This window comes from Felis catus, chromosome B4 (genome assembly GCF_018350175.1).
Source record: "Felis catus isolate Fca126 chromosome B4, F.catus_Fca126_mat1.0, whole genome shotgun sequence".
Taxonomy (NCBI): Eukaryota; Metazoa; Chordata; class Mammalia; order Carnivora; family Felidae; genus Felis; species Felis catus.
This window is the reverse complement of record NC_058374.1, coordinates 21,215,748-21,233,850: the sequence shown is the minus strand read 5'-3', so window position 1 is coordinate 21,233,850 and position 18,103 is coordinate 21,215,748. Positions and strand designations below refer to the sequence as shown.

Genomic DNA, 18,103 nt, shown 5'->3' with positions numbered 1-18,103 from the left:
AACGTCCTCATTCCTTCCATCCCAATTTTCGACGCGTTTCCCCAGGACCCTGGTCCGAGTCTTCCAAGTCTCTGCTCTCGATCTGAGTTCTGGCTAAGTGAGAGGGACAGAACTGTGAGCACCAAATAGGCACCGACCTTGAAATCATGTATTCTGTGAAGTTTGGATTTTATGATGACCCAACAATCAGAGCAAGAAGTCATCGTTTTCCTGAAATGTAGGTGACTCCAAGGGAACGACACCTGCTATTTTTGAAAGTTCCTTCTCACAGTGTCTGGAAGGTATATTTTAAGAGAATAATGGGAATAATTTAACTCATTGGGAGTTCTATTGAATGCTTACTATTTATTTGGAGGGTTAAATGAGATTTCGGGATGAGTCTTCCACATGCACTTGAACTTATTCAGAAAATTCAAAAGGATCCTAGAATAGCCTTTGCAGTGATAAATGACTTTTGATGTCGTCGACTTGGTGAAGACGAGGTTGAGAGTGAAGTCTTCATGTGAGACCTCTAGAAATTGCACACTAAGAAAAAGAAACTGGTGCAAATAAAGGAAATCCGTTTCAAGAACCAAAAGAAGAAAAAAACGTTAAAAAAATTAACTGCGGAAACAGGAAACACTCGACTGTGTAAACATTTTCGGAGACTTTCATAATCAAAACTGGGCGATCTTGAGATTTGCAAGGAGACCCACAGGCTCAAGGTATTCGCGGGGGTATTTCCCAAATCTGACTTACTAGGAGGTTCTAATATGTGATACTTTCTCTTCCTTGTAAAGGACTCGTCTATCTGAACCGTGGTCCCAGTTTAATACAAGGTTTTATTTGGGAGGAGTCAGAATGTTTTTGGAGCGATCTTAGAAACAATCACCTGTTGTGCTATTCATCTTATACTTGAAGAAACATCCTCAAGTGAAATGACGCTCTCTAACCCAAAAGCTTTATGTTGAAGCTGCCTTCTGCACTCTTTGCACATCAGGTGTCTTGGAAGTACATACTGTTGTTAAATAGGATCATCTTAAATGTAATTTCATCAAGACCTTAGCTGTGAATAAAGTGTGAGGAGGACTGTATGTGGGAAACAATCCCAGTATTTCAGAATATGATGTAGCCCCCATTTCTTAGAAGCACTAGACTAAATCAGAATTCCCAACAATCATTCCAGGGGCAATGAGAAAAACATATATATTTACCAAACCTTTAAACTAGAAAAGAAATGAAAAAAAAGAAAAAAGACCCACTTCCATCATCCCAAGATTCTAAGAGACTGGGTCCCATGTGCAGATTTTTTTTAAAATTAAACTTCCATCCCCTCAAAAGATTGCCTTAGGTATTAAAAAAAATTTTTTTTTTCATTTCTTGTTGGCCATTGGAAAGTAGTATTTCACATGGGTTCTATGTCGATTTCACGAAACTTTATCTTGATAGGCCTATACCACGTGTCTTCTGAAACTCCAATGCCAAACTATTAGGAAAAGAGTAAGAGGAGAAGGACGTAGGGAAGCCCCTGCGAGCTTACTCTGTATGTCGCATTGTACCTCCAGAAATCCTAACATTTGCCCGTATGAATATTGAAACGAAGCAATATGGTTGGTAGGTTAAGTCAACTGAAGGGCAGCTTTCCACCCCCCCTGCCCCCCCACTCAGTGCAATTAACGGCCGGCAATTTTAAAAGCAAAAAGTACTTGCAAAGTGGTATGCATGTGTAAAGCAAGATAGATCGCTATTTACACAACAGTAGTAAGCCAGCCTCATTCTCTTTTTGCATTTAAGCTAAAATCTGTGAAATCAATTTAGGCATTTTCTGTGGAATATTTTGTTAGCACTAACTTTGTGGTATAGAATCCTAGAATACTTTTACGGAAACAAAAGCCAAACTTAAATCCGACTTTTCACGTACCCTGCTTTTACTGCTTAGAGTCACAAAGTTAGCAGTTTTGATATGGGTTGTAAGATTGAAATGTTTTAAAGTGGTAGCTTAGCAAAAGTTTTCAATCTTAATTGTCAGAACTGTGAAAGCTGGTTATGGGGGAATGCAAAACGTAATCTTCTGTTTTATTAAAAGACAGAGACATTTTAGTTGAAATACCCTTTAACGCTTAAGCAATTTTCAAAGGGAATGGGGGGAAAATCCTTTCAAGCAAAATAAATGCATGTTTTCAAGAATGGTAAAACAGTGTTAAGGAAGCCATAAATGCAATATCTGATATTTTAATAAGGAATTCCACAAATAAGTCCATCATAAAAAGGTTGAGATGTAAAGTCTTTGGGTTCTGTGTTGAGTTCACAACTTGATTTTGTGTAAGTCAAGCGACAGGTCCACTAGCATTTGAAGTTTTTTTAGTCTTTGAAAAATATTTTTTCATTCTTTATATACACGATCATCCAAAGTAAAAATATCATTTGCAATTTCCATTAACTAACTTTGCTTTCTTAGATAACATCATGAAAAACTTGAGAAGCCTAGAAAAATGAGTTAAATTCACCAAAATTGGCAAACATGGGTAACTTTTACTTCAAAGATTGTAGAGTAAATAAACAGATACATCTTTCAACTGGGCTTTCAAGCTATTATACAACAAAGCATGTACTTCTTAGCAACATCACTATTTAAGACAGCAGTTGATTCTCTTTAGTTTTTTTACCTGTTGTAATCCACAATAGGGTTTCCAAAACTTCTGCACATTGTGCTTTTCATATCAAATTTTATTAAAGTCTTAGCTATTTTCTAAATGAATATCCTTTTTATTGGAATTTCCCCATTACAAATGAAATTTAATTTTACATCTATAATTAGAAACAACACTTACAATGGGACTGTACAAATTTAGGTCAAAATAAAAATATATGTATTTCGTGGTTTCATAAAACTTCATTTACTGTATCTTTAAAGAAAGCAGAAATAACAGCAATATATGTAAAAGTAATGATTTAATGACTATAAGCAAGACAAAGCAATAGAATTGTGCTTCTTTTGCAGACTGGGGACAATGAAATGTTTAGCTACAATTTTCCCATACAAACATGAAACGATATTCATATAGAATAAACACCCTCACAAATAACTGATGGGTGATGAACACACACCAAGTTCGACCAAAGCAAAACACAAACTGAAAACTGTTGGGATTATTCATATTTTAAATTCAACATGTTCACTCTGTTTAAAAATTAATACCTGGAGAAGCTAAAAATAAATTGCTTCTATTTCAAGACAATAGAGAGAGGACATATGTCATTGTTCATAGCTGTAAATGCAACTCTTAACTTTGAAATTCCTGCTATCCAACATATTAAAATAATTTCAGATAAAATGCCTTCTTCCAGCAATTTCCTGGTTTACTTAAAAATTTGTTTTAGAATTATAGTGATGGATACGCATTTTAAAAACACATTCATTCCATCAAAAGCAATAGGAAATGAAGACACTATTTCCAAATTCCTTAGTTAAAAGTTTTTCTTTACTGCAACAATTTAAAAAGTAAATATGTATTACTAGAGAAAATCAGTATTATAATTTGCCAATTGCTTCCAATGAAATAGAATTTAGAATGAGAAATCCACATTAAAAATATTCTATGCTGATAAGGCTCAAACAGAGGGTATCTGCAAAGGTCGAACCAGTTGGGAGAATTTTAACAACCATTTCTGAATGCATGAAACACAATATTTTCTTTATAGTATTTATAAATATATCATACAATACTGTTTCCTGTTATGTCATATACCAATATGGCATTGTACAACAAGCATAATGCCATCTGATTCTTACAAAAGCGAATCATTTAAACAAGTCAGTAAAATAAACGGTAGTACCCGCTTTTAGGCATACAGATTGTAAAACTGAAGTTTACTTTCCTTTGATCGGTTTTGTGTAGCAACAGAGAAGTAAAAATCAAACAGGAATCAAAATGGCTAAATATGCAAGAAGTCGTTATTCACAGTGACATGGCTACATAGAATGCATTATTCTATGCATATTCTTTCCATTTGTTGAATTTCAAGATAAAAAGCACTTGTTTTCTACAGGTTCACAAAACAGCATAATAACAAGAACAATCAAGGAGAATGTAATGTAGGCGTTAGTTGAGATTAACAAACTATGGCCCAATGTTTATATCCACTGCAGAGTATTTTCAAATCCGAACCGTGGTTACAGAAACCATCTCCCATCTTTCCTAACACACAGGAAAACATCTTGCCTGCCTTCTCAGAAACCAATTTGTAGGAACAATCTTTCTTTTCGATTAACGTCCATATGAATACCACATCTAGTCCATCTTTTATAGCCAAATTTAATGTCACTACAAAAGAAAGCAAATTGGACGATAGTCACATGTATTAGCATCTCTAAAGCTGTAATGGCATGAAGATATCTATATAAATCAGGGACTTAAAATTTTTTTTTCCTTAACAGTCTCAGGTATCAACCAGAAGAAGTTGCTGACGACCCATTTACTGACGATTTTCGAGGTCTATTGGCAAAGGAAGATTGGTGGTTACCGCTGGGGCTGCTGCTGGTTCCGTTCATAGTACTGGAAATGTGAGGAAACTGAGGGTGAGGAGACTGAACTGGAGTGCTGGGGCTAGGCAAACAAGAAGAGGTGGAGGGGATACCTCCTGCTGGGCTGTTGGCCTTGTCACTCCCAGAGTCACTTTCCAGTTCTCCAGCATTTGTCAGTCCATCTCTCTGGTGACTGATCTTCATTCTTTTACAAGTAGGTCGAACTCTGTATTTCAAAGGAAGCGGACCATTCTACAAAGTTAAAAGGAAAAAAAAAAAAATCAGTCCTCTTTAAATACGGTTTACCACAATAATCTTCAAGTATTAGATATGCTACTTACCCTTCTCCAGGTGTAAATGTAGGCAATATCCATTAGTGTATAGTAATCCTTTAAAGGTTCCTCTTCATACATGACATCGATCTATTGAAAAATGATACTTCAATTATTAAGTACCATAAAGAACAAAGGTAAATCCAGATTTTCTTTGTCATCTAAATACAATCCAAAAATGCTTCAAAAGACATTCTCTCCAAACACTTGGACAAAGAAAGACTCCCCCTTGAAACTTTAAAAGGAAAAGAGGAGAAATATTTCCTGAAATTATGAAGGAATTTATATTCATAGCATAAAACAAAATTCAGACTAAACACTTTAAGAGATAGTTCCAATTAAGTCCTGTATTTAAAAAAAAAAATCCACATTAAATGCACCAAGACTATAAGGCAGATACCTGGAAAGTATTAGGTATGTCCATTTTACTTCTGAGAAACTTTCTTAGGTGCATCACAGTCATTGCTGCTGGGCAACGTAAATATCTCTTATCATTCACCTAAGAATACAGTTAGAAAAGTTGTTTCTTAAAATTCTTTTCAGCTAAGAAAAAAGTTTTAATTAGATTGCCTCAATATGATAAAAGGTATGAATACCAAAGCTGAGACTGACTATATTTTCAACTACACTTTGAGTTTACTATTGTTGATACTAAATAAACAGATTCCTGACACAGTAAGAAAACTTTAAATAAAACAAAGCATTAAGCATTAATTCTTTAAAGCATTTTGTAAGAATAGTAACTACATACGAAATAAATTCTATCTAGTTACTATCAGATATAAATCACTCTTAAACATCAAATATGATCATTTTCTCCCATTTGACAGCATCATCTGGCCCTAGAATATTCTAAAGCACAGCATACACCCTCATAAAGTCTAGAAGCCAAATGCTGTTTCTTCTATAGGTTTTTGTGACATGAAACATACCTCCTCCTTAGGTTTCTCCTTGTCTTTGTTTACTTTCCGATCCAATCTAAGAAACATAACTTTATTAGTGGAACAATGTACCCATGAAAGGATTAGCATAAAACCCATTTCCTACGAAATTTACCTGTTCTGGTCGAAGAATTCAATGGATAAGCTTATTATCTCATCATCAGTTATAATTCTTTTATCTTCATCTGCAACTTCTCCTCTATCTTCGTTAGAGCCATTGGCAGCTATGAAGACATTTTGAAACTCAATTTTAGAAAATTAAATATGTAATTAAAATATTACGTAGGAAGATGGAAGTGGTACTTTAAATTAAACTCAATTTTAATAAATTACTGAATAATGAGTTCTCCCTCCAAATAAAATGTCTTTTCCCTTCTAAAGATTTTACCATCAGCTGAAGGATGAGCTGCATAAAAATCCCTTCTTCTTTTCATTTCATCTAGAGGAGGAAAAAGAAAGTCTTAAACATTTGTTATAGTAGATAAAACAGATAAATACTTTGTAAAAACTCATTTGTAACCAAGTTACTCACTTTTGAAAAGCCCTGGAACTAATTTGTATACAATATCTTGGAGAGTTTTATCTGACCTGAAAAAGAATTAGAAAAGTAAATTCTTAATTATAATGGCAAAAACCTTAGATGCTCATATCAGTTACTATACATTCTTCGTTTTCTTTCTCCTATAGTATCTTACTTGATTGTGAGAGTCTCCATCAGTAAGATAACAATTATGAGAATAAAATTTCTTTAGGTAGTAGTACTCTTCAATCAATAGAAAAATACTTTTATTTTATATTCATTAATTCTTCACATTTCATGGAGTCAAGAGAAGTGTGCCTTTCAAGTTATTAAATTAGCTAATAGGAAAGAGAATAAAGAGAAAAGAATGGAAGTATTTTAAACACACTCATTCCTGCTTGTCATGAAGTCAATAAAGCAATGCAGAAATGGAGAACGAATTCAGATTTTTAAAGATGTGTAAATAAAAACCTTAAAATCCACTTGAACAGTTCTCAACTTTGTCTAAAGTTAGTCATCATTAAAATGGCAAGAAATGAGCAACCTCCACAAAGCATACACATCAGGTGAAGATTCAAGGGTAAATTTTGTGTGAAGAAATAAAACAGGATAGCCTTCACTAAATTATGCAATTCCAGTAACAATTACAGACTAATTTTAAACATTTTCTTACCTTATATTCAGTAGTGGTCTGGTTTTGTGAACTTGGACATCACAGATAGGACAATACTTGCTGGTCTCCAAGTAACGTACAATACATGTTTTACAGACTAGACGTAGAAAAATGAAGTTTTGTAAGTTTAGAGATTAGATGCTAAGCGTTAAAATCAGGGTCAAAAATGGAAAACTAGTAGTAAGAAAATGCTAAACGCCAAAAGGTATTTCCAATTAAATAAACTTCATCAATATCCTGAGAACACTTGTCCATTGCATACTTGTACTTATAAAATGTTTAAAATACGCATTAACAAAAATTCACCAAATCCAAGAGTAGAAAACAACTCCATCACTTTGTACCAACATTCTCAAGGACTGAGGGAATTGTTATAGTTTTCAAACATCAGAAAGAAATGTGAAATACACATGACACTAAAAAAGGTCTAAAACTTTGTACTTACAGGAATGTAGACATTCTATTATGGTTGTGGCATCAATGAAGTACCCTCCACAAAGCACACACATTAGGTGGGGATTTAGCTCAGTGATCTTGATTCTGGTTGTTCGATGCATTTCTGCTTGATAAAAGATCCTGCAAGACACAGAAATATTGGCTATAATCCACAGAAAGAGAAACGAGATTATCTCCCAACTTCTAGTAACCGTACACTCTGAAGTGCTGTGGAGTTCATAAAACTCGTTTAAGACTGTACAGCTGGGCTGTCCCAACGTTTTCTACAGAAGGAATTTACTAATCAGACCTAAATCAATTACAGTGAAATGATGAAAGAGGATTCAACTAAAATAACTTCTGGTCCCTCAGGTCATTCCAGGAGGGAGAAGAAAAGGTCCGGGGTGGGGGCTGGGAGCTGAGAGTATTCGGGTCTCTTTCTTCCATTTGTCCTCTAGCCTAGCAGCCCCAAGGCTGCTGCAGACGCCACACAGTCCCCGCAGATATTTACCAACCGCCAGGGCTTGTTCCAGGTCTCCAAATTTATTGTAAAACTTCCTTATGGATCTTCAGCTGAAAATCCGTGAGCATGCCCTGGCTTCCCAGGGGTTCTTGTTGTTTTAGGCGGTTCCAGCAACCAGAACCTGGCACGTTTTCACGCGATACAAAGGGAAAACAAATTCTGCCCTATCTGCATCCCTGGCATTTCCGGAGCTGGGTGCTGGGGCCGCAGAAGCACCTCCAGTCGGCCTCGGGCTGGGGCCTGAGCGCGCGGACGCCCGGGGGCCGGGATGCGAGGGGCGGATCCGGCGGCGCCCGCGGCTCCGTCTCGCTCCGGATTCGGAACTCGCCTCTGTCGGGGTTTCCATAGCAACTTACACTTACACTTGGCATCCGGCCACCGCTGCAACTCCGCGCGGAGCCGGGCCGAGCCCGGAGCTTCGGCAGGCGTGCGGGGCGGCTGGGCGGCGGGGCGGAGGCGGCGGCGGGCGCGGGGGAGGGGCCGGCGCGGCGCGGGGGCGGGGCTGGCGCGGGGGCGGGGTGGGGTGCGGGCGGCGCGGCTCGGGGGTGGGGCAGCCCCACGAGGCCCGCGGCGCTGGGGAGCAGGATCCCAGCTCGCGGCAACCCGGCGGGCAGCCTGGGGGGCCCCGGAGCGCGCGAGTGGTGGAGGAAAAATGCAAACCGAACTCCCGGCCATTTCGGACACTCTTGGGGGCCTCTTTCCAAGTCGACTCGGTGCGAAGAACTTCTTTCAGATCTTGACTCGGTCTCTCCTGTTAGCAATCACTAGGTCAAAAATTTCACGAAGGGATCATTTGAGAATTGCCAACTGTGCACTTAGCCCAAAATCGTCAGGGCTCAAATTGCAGAGATGTTTATTGAACTGAACCTCTTTAAAGCTTTCTTCTCTAATATGAAGTTCTCCTGCAGGTTAGATTAGCGATACAAAGTTTTGCTAAGGCTAAAAGGTGAAATCTGTACTACAAGAAGACAAGGAGGGGGCAAAGCCGTGTGTTTTATTTGAACTATGCTGGAGGCAAGAAAAACTACTTTAATCGGTACGGTAGTGACAATATGTAAAGAATCATGTGACCAGCCCATTCCCAACGCTAAATCAACACCTTGTCAACCCAGAGCAACGATAGGAGAGAAAAACAAATGTCATTTTCTCAGCCTAACCTCCATACAAATCCCCACACGATGAAATAATATTCCCAAAAGATACCATATATTACAGAAAAGTCACGGTGGGGAATTGTCAGCAACAATATACCAGCGGACAATCAGGAAAGTCAATTATTTCGTGTAGTGCTCTTGAAAAATATATTTCTTACCCCCACTTCATTCATTTCAGAACCTAAAATAGGACCACGTTTCTAGACCTGTGTGGAGTACATTCTCAAAACTGCTCTGAATAGAAATCTAGGAACTTGTGAAACTTGAAGATGCATCTGAGGTTTTAATTCCTAGGGAATTTTAATGCAGAAGAAGGAAATACCAATCAACATACCTCAATGGCTGAAACTAACAGCTTTAGAGTACTAAAAAAAAAAAAAAAAAAAAAAAAAAAAAGGCAAAAACAAAACAAAGCCTCTTTTATGAAAGTGATCACAGTAGCAACCAGTGACTTCAACCAGAAAACTTCATGTGTGATTCCTCAGTTATCTTTGGATTACTTGTTTACAAGAATATTGTCAACATGTTGTTAAAATAAATCTAATTGGGGTTGCAGAGGAGTTGTGGGTGGAGCACTGTCCCAAAAGAGTAGCAATATTTAAATCCATTGTACTTGATTAAAGACAAACCTTAATTCTTAAAGCAAACTCTCCTTGTGAAACCACAGGACCTTTCCTAGAAAGATAACAAGGTGATACTTAGGTCTCCTTGTGATGGCATATCACACTAATGTCACCGAACATGAAGTTTGAGAAGGGACTTCAATAAAAACAGATGCCTTTATTTCTCTGCTGTACAGAAAGCACCAAACACAAATACTAACATACAGAACAGTTCAACCTCAGTGGAGGGAAATCTGCTGGTTGGCTTTTAACAGGTAAGTCACAATCACCTGGTTTGGCCACAGTCCTATCGCCATTTATAATGCCAGTAAATATCACTTCATCACTTACATAAAAATCAGTTCTTTATCTTTGTATACCACTTGAGAGTACTGGCAATGTAATGATGACTTCCAAAATGTTTGACATGCTTGATAGGTTTAGGAAACAAACAATCCCTTGCACCTTAGAAATGAAAGCCTCCTAGGTTCCAGTACAGAAACTGCCAGGCAGGCAAGCAAAAAAATGCACCACACAGTAGTAGAAATACTCAATAGTTAAAACTTGCCTTTGTACCATACTCAGTGGGGGCTGTCAGTTTAGTTGGGAGGCCTAACACCATGTCAAAATGAAGCAAAACAGAAGCAAGCTCTTATGTTAACAATCAGCTTGACTATTGCAATCTAAGAAATGCAAATGAACTCCAAAACCCCAGTTGGGGTTCACAGCCCAGAAGTATGATGGGTAAAGTTTGGGTTAACTTGACTCTGAGGGAGAGCTTTGCCGAGTTGGGTACTTAACACCCATCCATCCCGGAACTTGGTGGTAGAGTATTAATGGATTTATCAAGTACAATTAAATACTCAATTTTCTTACAAAAGCACGTGTGTGTATCCACATGCACACGCACTGACTTTTATATGGCTTCAAAGACACTGTTACTATGCACGTAATTTGCACAGGTAAGTAATTTCAAACTCCTTTGCACTCTGGGGCAAATGTATGGGAATGAACTCAGATACTTAAAAGTTTATAAATCTGCTCATGAACCCAATCTCTAAGGGATTCTGACCAGTCTACTTAAAATAAAATTCAAATACTAACATAGTCACATGAAGTATATACTGTCAACGATTTGCATCCTTAACTTTCAAGTCTTTATTGTAGCTCATAATGGGTTTCCAGAACTTGGGGGTTAAGGTTCCTATGAAATATATGCAGAACCACTCACAACATTCTAGGTACCACCCACCTACAGTAGGATTTGGAGAAATATGCCCAGAATTTTGCCTACTTTAAGAGAAGGGGTTAAATACACGCTTCTCTTAAATATTGGACCGTGACCACTAAGCCCACTAAATCCTTTTATTGCAATTGGAAATGATCAAAGTCTCTCTACTTGTTTACTTCCAATTATTAACTGTAAATTTCTGGGGGAAAACACCATCCTCTACCGCTGTCAAACCCAAAAGGCTGTGTAAACACACGTAGTCAACTTTTTAGTGCTCCTTTTCCAAAGCATCTCTTCACCACATGACCTATGCTGACATTCAGCAAAACCTACAAAACGTAGTGGACTTAAGTCACGGTTCTAAGTGCATCCCATAGGAGAGGCTGAGAGAAAAATTGCAGTGACCGAGGTGGGGGGCGGGTAGGGGGGGAGAGAAAAAGAAGGAGGGGGGCGAAAAGAAGAAAGGAAACCTCTTGCAAGACTAACGTCCAGTCACCATCATCACCCCCAAAAAAGCTCCAAATTTGAAATGCCCACTTCCCAGTGCGCGCGTCCCAAGTAATGTTTCGAGAACTCGTCTAAGACTCCCAACAAATCACACCTTGAAAACTTTACCATTTTAAACGCAAATGCAGGAGACCTTGGAAACAACTGGGAACCGCCATCTTACAAGCCATCCAATTTCACACAAGTGTCCCTCCAACTTAAGTTAATAACATTTTTGTTCGGGCTCTCTCCAGTTTAACATCCACCTCGGCGGGGTCGCTGCCCCCCACGCAACCCGTCCCTATAAAATGAGGGCATTCTCTGGACGTTCAAACCCCTCCAAAGCCCTTTCTTCGGGAGAAGAGGGAAGCCACTTGACCCGAGCAGCTCCCGATTTCAGGAACCCGTCCCCGTTTCATCCAAATCTACCTCTCAACAAAGGGCGCCGTGGCGGGGAGAGCCGCAGAGGCTGGAAATAGAAGTGTTCTTCTCGGGGGCCATGTGCGTCGCGAGGGTGTAGAGGGGCGCTCGGGGGAGAAGGGAACTAAAACGTGGGGCCGCGCGCGGCGCGTCCGGGGCTGGAGCGGGCGGCGGCTGGAGCGGCGCCGAGCCCGGCTGGCGGCGGCGGCGGCGGCGGCGGCGGCGGCGGCGGCGGCGCGGCGCGGGCTGCGGGTCGGTCCCGGCGCCGCGGGAGTCGGCGGGCGGCGGCGGGCGCGCGCTCGCGGGCGCGGGCGGCGCGCGGGGCCGGCGGGCGGCGCGCGGGGCCGGCGGGCGGCGGCGGCGGGCGGCGGCGCGGGGCTCGGCGCCCACGCTGTCAGCGCCCTCCCGGCCGGCGCGGGAGAGGCGCGGGGGGGGGTGGGGGCCGCTCCCCATCCACCCGCGGCCGGCCCGAGCCCCGCGCGCGGCCCCCGCCGCCCCCCGGCCCCGTCCCGGAGGCGCCTCGCCTCCTACGTACCCGGAAAAAGCAGCCGGCGAGAGGCGATCGAAGCGGGCGGAAAAGACAATGAAAGTTAAAAGTCGTTCAGCAGAAAATGAATGTGAGCCAAGCGGCCATCTTGAAGCGAGCTGCAGACGCCGCTGTCAATGGGCAACGGGCGCAGCCGAGAGGAGCCGCGGCCGCCGCGCTCGGCTCATGCTGCCTCCCGAGCCCGGCCTCCTCCTCCTCCTCCTCCGCCTCGGCCTCCTCCTCCTCCGCGGCCTCCTCCTCCTCCTCCTCCTCCTCGGCCTCCAACGCCTCCTCCTCCTGGGCCTCCTCCTCCTCCTCCTCCTCCTCCTCCTCCTCCTCGGCCGCCGCCGCCTCCTCCCGCTCCGCACTCGGGGGAGGGAGCGCGCGGAGGGGGCGCGATCAGTATTATTCTGCGGGGCTGGGAGGTGTTTCTAATCCGGATCGGGGCTCCCTCGCCAACATCCCCATTGTCTCGCCCCGATCTCGGCCTTTAATACTACGATTATTATTTCATAGTTGCTGTGGGGGGAGGAGGGCGAGTGGGGGGCGCCGTGTGTGTGCGTGCGGAGCGGCGGGGGGAGGGGAGGAAGGATGAGGAGGGGGGAGGGGAGGGTGGAAAAAAAAAATGCACCGCTGAAGGCAGAGTGGAAACTGACACCGGCTCCAAAATGGCTCAGAGTCCGCCCGCCCCCTCCCCCCGCCGCCCCCCCACCGGGTCACGTGCTCCCCTCATTCCTTAAGGGCGGCCTGGGAATTAGTGTCGGTGTAGTCGGGCCCGCGGCCGCCCCCTCCCCTCCGAGCGGCGCGACCCGGCCCCCTCCCCCTCGCTCAGCGCCGCGGCGGCGGCGGCGGCGCTGGCGCGGCTGCGGAGACATTTCTCCACAGCGCCACACGCGCCACCCTGCTCCCGGCGCGGGCATCGCTTCGGCCCCGCACGCAGCTCAGCTCACCCACCCCCCCCCACCCCCACCCCCGTTATTTCTTTCTTTCTGCCGCCCGCCTCCACCCGCGGCGCACACGTCCCCTGGCTCCCGCCAAGGAAAGCGCCGGGCCACCTCCCCGGCCCGGCCCCGCCAGCCCAACGGGCTGCGGCCCAGACTCCGGCGCCGCGGCGCGGAACCTGCGCCCGGGTTGGGCTCGCGGAAACAACAGCGCCCGCCCCTGTCTTCCCGCGGCCGCGCCGGCCCCCTTCCCCGCCCGCCGGCGGCCGAGGCGGGGCGCGCGCGCGGGCAGCGGCTCGCTCCGGCCAGGGGCTCCGCGCGGGGGCTGGCCGGGCCGGGCCTCGGGAGCCCCGCGGGCGAGGGTCCGACTGCGGGCCAGCGCCCCCCCCGCCCCCGCCCCGGCTCAGGTAACGGGACAGGCCGGCTCCCGCCGCGGGGCGACCACGTCCGCTCCCCAAGTCCCGAAACGGGGTCTTCCACAAACCCCGGAGATCGCATCCTTTCCCGCTGTGTTTAACTTTAATCCGGAGAAAAGGCGATCGTTAAAAGTTAACGCTAATCGTATGTATGTCTTCAAAGTAATAATTAACACCAACTCAAATCCAAACAAACTCTCGCCACTCTTTTTGTGGGAACAACTTATTTATTCAGAGTCTAATACTGTCTACTTCCTTTTGTGAGACTTGAAAAAGACCAAATGGGATCAGTGTACAGTTCATGCTAAAGATGTCTGAAAGAGGCAGAATGTCCCTCAACTCTTTTACACGTGTAAAAAAGTGTCAAAATTGACGAGCGGCATAAATCCAAAAGGCAACGTTGTTTGTTTTTTTTTTTTTCTACTTAAGAGAAGGACATCCAGCTCGCACAAACGGTGGTTCGGTCGACGACAAGGCGTTCCTGGTCTTCCTCGACACCCGGGCGGATCGTTAACTTTCCCAAGTTACAACTGAGTTGCTCTTTCCAGACTTTTCGAAGCATCTTTAAGTCTCCCCACCAAGTCCTAAAAGACGTTTATAATGCCACGTTTTTAGGATAAAACACAAGACACAAGTATCCAAGTTTGAGAAAGATGCAAGAAAAAAAGTCGGGGCACTTTCTAAACGAGTTTAAAATTCACGAGGGTTTTAACCTTTGGCAAGCCACTATCGATCAAAAGAAGGTTCCCCTCTGAAATCGCTCATCTTCAAATGGGCCACTCTCCCCTCAGGTTTGAGATACAATTTCTAACCGAATCGTCTCAACAGGCAAGATAGGTCAGAACTAAATTTCTCCAGTTACCTAACAAAAATTACGCTGTAGTCACACTTTCTGAGAAAGTTTAAAGTTTGATTAATGGTTGCATTAAGACAATTCCACAGGAGAGGCCTTTTGAAAAATTCAAAATTCATAAAAATTTCAAGTAATGTTCTTCATTGTTTTAAGTGGTAAGAAATAAATTCGTTACCATGTCCAGTAATCAACGTAGTTTTGAATGTTTCCAGTCTTACATTGGCAATATGAAAGAGTTTTAGAACTTTATGTATACTTCCTCTTTATAAAAAGTCACTTAAAACCATTTAAAGATGGTTTGAAAGTTTAATTCCTGAAAGTAAAGAAGACATTTTCAAAGACATGCCCTTAATTTTGCTTTGTCTTATTGGATCAAACTAATCACAATGGAAGGAATTCACGCTCAACACTACAATTCAGAAATTGTTCTCAACCAGAGGGAACAGCAAATATAAACCAATTCTGTTAGGAAGGTCTTAATTTCAAACGTGAAGCCTACTTTAAAATACTGCTTTTGAAGCCCTTTCCCATTCAATCCTGAACCAACCTCCACTGTCTCCTGACAGATGGTTAGTTTTTCTTTTGAACTTTCCTTAAGCATAATTCTCAAGCATCTATAAACCAACAGGCATATTCACAGATCCTAATACTGTACCTGTAATTGTTCCATGTTGCAACTAAAACTAATCTCTGGGTGGGATCGGGAATCAGTGTTCTATGGAAGAAAAAAAAAAACGCTGTTTATGTAAATCAAGGGCATTTTAAATTTCATTACACATTTAGATTTTAGACAAGGCGTATGTGTAAATACCTCTACATTTAAGGTCACCAAATATGCAGGTCTGTACATCTTATGAAGTTGATGGGTCTAAAAGAGCACAACACATACACTTCAGTCTTCTTTTTTTTTCTTTTAAGTTCCTTAAATCCCCCCAGAAAACAGTTTGTTCCACTTTACCTTTATCTGATATTCCAAACGCCAAGAAACATCAGTTATATGAGGAAGAGATCTGCCTATACTAAAAAATACAATGATAAGTTTGTACATAAGATCTACAGAAAGACTTTGGAGTATTTCTCTCTACCAAGAATGCTGTCTACCTCCCCACCTCACACACACGCAATTTCAATCTCCTCTGAATTCAAAAATTGTTAAACCTTATTTTCAAGTTCTGAAGAGTCAGAGAGCATTGAAAAAATTATCTCAATAAACTTTGCCTTTAAAAAAACATTAGCTTAACTTCAATTGTTTCACTTGCCCTTTGGCCCCTTTTCTTTTGGTCAAGATCCCTGTCTTTTTGCCCCGTTTTGTTTCACACCAGACTCTCCATTCATACCTGCAAGTGAAAACTGGCTCAGCTTGACACCTTATACAGTACCTACCTTCCCAGTAGGATTTCTAGGGAATTCTTATTATTCTGGAGGGGGAAAAGAAAGAAAGAAAACACATCTTTGCAAAGAGAAGAAAAATAGTAACTATTAATTTTAAAAAACTTTAAATAAGTAACCTGATATTCCGTGCAAAACAGTTCTATTCGCTCTCTATCAAATTTACAGTCTTCTAGATAAGTGCTGGGGGGGGGGGGGGGGAGAGAAAAGCCAAAGTTTAAAAAGTGAAATTGGAGTCTTAAAGATACTATTTGAAAACAAATGAATATTTAAATAAATCCTGTACCTTAGAGTCGACTTGTCAGCTCTTTGCTTTCCTGCCTCCAGTATGTAAGTTGCAGCTGCTGTGTGACAATGTTTTAAAACCACAGGGTCGATATGTTTCAAGTCTGGGTGATCTAAAATAAATTAATTGCTAGTGATGGCTGTGACAATAAATTCTTTATAGTCATGTTTCTAAAATGGATATTTTAATTTGGGTAAAAATCCCCTTTAACAAGATAACAAAAAGAATTCAACTCTAAAGACTGGCAATTATAAGTAAATGAGATGAACAACAAGGTCAATGGAAAACAATAATGAGCATACATCAATAATTCTGTTACCGGTCTCAATTGCCTTCTTTTATTTTGCCTTACTTTTTCACTGTGTGTGTTTTTTTTTTTACAACTGCACAACCCCAAAAGGAAAAAAAAAATAACTAAAAAGTGGTCAATACAACGCTGGATGCAGCATATTCAGAGGAAAATAAGAAGACAAATATTTTACATGGTGTAAACTTAAAGAATGAATAAACTGTCCCTCTAAAATGGATTAGTTTTAGGATAACTGGCTCCAAGGACATTAACACATCAAGAGCGGGACACGGGTTCAGAATATAAAATACAACTTTCAAAATATTTTCCGATTTTGACAGCTATCCTTTTTTTTTTTTTTTTTTTTTTGAGATTAACCCAGGTGGTGGTTACTATTTTCGTTTAAAGAACTTCCACTTTCATACTTTTTGTACAAGGGTTTAGATCATGAAACTACAGAAAAAACAAAATTTGAATTGTTGGGATATTTATATTTAAGAAAATTATCTAAAAGCGATGTCTTAAAATACGCTTTCAATCCATACAGACACGACACTCGCAATCACTGACCGGACCACTTGAAAGAGACTCGTCTCCTGGTAACTGGTGCGGAACAAAACATTATGCACCATATTTTAAAGTTCTAGGCGTGGGACCTGTGCAAAACATACTTCACTGGGGCGTTGCAGTGATCACAGGGGCTTGAGGTATTCTCTAGGTTGGAAAATGTCAACACTATGTGACCTAGGAATTCTTTGGAAACAGAGCCTTTAAAACCTTTGCCAGCCTAGCACTGAACGCTTGAATTGCAGGGAGCTACCCTGATGAAGTCCAAGTGTCAACTAGCCTTTGCCTCAGACCAGGCTGCAAACCTTAGATGTTTAGGCCACAAACAAGACTCGAACACGGGCTTTACAAAGGAACAAAGAGACTGGGAGGAGAAATCAGACCAGAAACGTGTAGCCGGCTGTGTGCAGGTGCCAACTGGGGACAGAACAATGGTCAGGGTCCGCTCCGGGTTCACATCCCCACACTCCGTCCGGAGCGAAGGGCAAAGCCCGGAGACTTCCTCTTCCCGGGGTTTTCCCCCTCTCGCTCGGTCTCGCTCCTCTTCTCCGAGCGCCCCTCCACCCAGGCCGATCTAGCTCAGAGCCGAGCGGCTTACCTAACACGGCCTCGTCCGCCTGGGCGTCCAGCAGGCTCTGGAAAGCCGCCCGGAGGAGAAGCGTGAAGGCGTTGGAGTCGAAGGAGCCAGGATCGGCCAGCATCTGGAAGCCTTTCTGCACATACTCCGAGAGCTCCATTGTGAGCGCGCCGTGACCTTCGACACGCGCACCACGTGACACGCGCCGCGCGCTCAGCTGATGCGGCCGCGCGCGCGCGCGGCTCCGGGCGGCGGCGCGGGCTGCGGGCCTCCCGGCCCGGGGCCTCCCCGGCCGCCTCCCCGGCTCGCGCCTCGGCCGGCGCGCCTAGCCGCCCACCGTCCGTCGCCCGCCGCCCCTGCCGTTCCCGGCGCCGTGGCTTCCGTCCAGCCCTTCCTTCTGGGCCAGCCGCGCGAGCTGCCGCGCCTCAGGGAGAGGGG

At 43.1% G+C, this 18,103-nt stretch overlaps 2 protein-coding genes and 1 long non-coding RNA gene across 10 annotated transcripts; 1 reads left to right on the top strand and 2 right to left on the bottom strand.

Moving 5' to 3' along the window:
• Nucleotides 1–287: 287 nt before the first annotated feature.
• LOC123386466 lies at nt 288–6,779 on the top strand. The gene is made up of 2 exons (XR_006600341.1): nt 288–704; nt 4,418–6,779. It is a non-coding gene; the product is annotated as an uncharacterized LOC123386466 (long non-coding RNA).
• On the bottom strand, nt 2,492–12,559 carry BMI1 (BMI1 proto-oncogene, polycomb ring finger). Of its 6 annotated transcripts, none has more exons than XM_023256249.2 (10): nt 12,357–12,559; nt 7,416–7,546; nt 6,971–7,067; nt 6,310–6,365; nt 6,166–6,216; nt 5,893–6,001; nt 5,769–5,814; nt 5,237–5,335; nt 4,846–4,926; nt 2,492–4,756 (listed from the first exon to the last, which is right to left on the bottom strand). In XM_023256249.2, exons 2-10 carry the CDS (start codon nt 7,525–7,527, stop codon nt 4,427–4,429), a joined length of 981 nt encoding a protein of 326 aa, XP_023112017.1. In that variant the 5' UTR covers nt 7,528–7,546; nt 12,357–12,559; the 3' UTR covers nt 2,492–4,426.
• Nucleotides 12,560–13,911: 1,352 nt separating this feature from the next.
• On the bottom strand, nt 13,912–17,873 carry COMMD3 (COMM domain containing 3). Of its 3 annotated transcripts, XM_003988146.4 has the most exons (8): nt 17,687–17,869; nt 16,233–16,344; nt 16,066–16,129; nt 15,941–15,975; nt 15,516–15,576; nt 15,369–15,425; nt 15,213–15,272; nt 13,912–14,288 (listed from the first exon to the last, which is right to left on the bottom strand). In XM_003988146.4, the coding sequence occupies exons 1-8, from the start codon at nt 17,823–17,825 to the stop codon at nt 14,229–14,231; spliced, it is 588 nt and encodes a 195-aa protein (XP_003988195.1). In that variant the 5' UTR covers nt 17,826–17,869; the 3' UTR covers nt 13,912–14,228. The 3 variants fall into 3 exon arrangements, with proteins under 3 accessions (XP_003988195.1, XP_019689604.1, XP_044916924.1); XM_019834045.3 differs by having other exon boundaries at nt 15,941–16,129; nt 17,687–17,872; XM_045060989.1 differs by lacking the exon at nt 13,912–14,288 and adding an exon at nt 14,295–14,870 and having other exon boundaries at nt 15,941–16,129; nt 17,687–17,873.
• Between the last annotated feature and the right edge of the window lie 230 nt (nt 17,874–18,103).

What these genes read in the sequence shown, in the direction of transcription:
- COMMD3 (XM_019834045.3), bottom strand. Translation starts at nt 17,825, where the DNA reads ATGGAGCTCTCGGAGTATGTGCAGAAAGGCTTCCAGATGCTGGCCGAT. An exon ending in GCTGACAAGTCGACTCTAAG is followed by an intron (nt 16,130 to 16,232) that starts GTACAGGATTTA and finishes CCCCCCCCCCAG; the next exon opens with CACTTATCTAGAAGACTGTA. An exon ending in CTAGAAATCCTACTGGGAAG is followed by an intron (nt 15,577 to 15,940) that starts GTAGGTACTGTA and finishes TGTATTTTTTAG; the next exon opens with TATAGGCAGATCTCTTCCTC.
- BMI1 (XM_023256249.2), bottom strand. Translation starts at nt 7,527, where the DNA reads ATGCATCGAACAACCAGAATCAAGATCACTGAGCTAAATCCCCACCTA. An exon ending in AGCTCATCCTTCAGCTGATG is followed by an intron (nt 6,002 to 6,165) that starts GTAAAATCTTTA and finishes ATGTCTTCATAG; the next exon opens with CTGCCAATGGCTCTAACGAA. An exon ending in AGGAGAAACCTAAGGAGGAG is followed by an intron (nt 5,336 to 5,768) that starts GTATGTTTCATG and finishes CTGTATTCTTAG; the next exon opens with GTGAATGATAAGAGATATTT.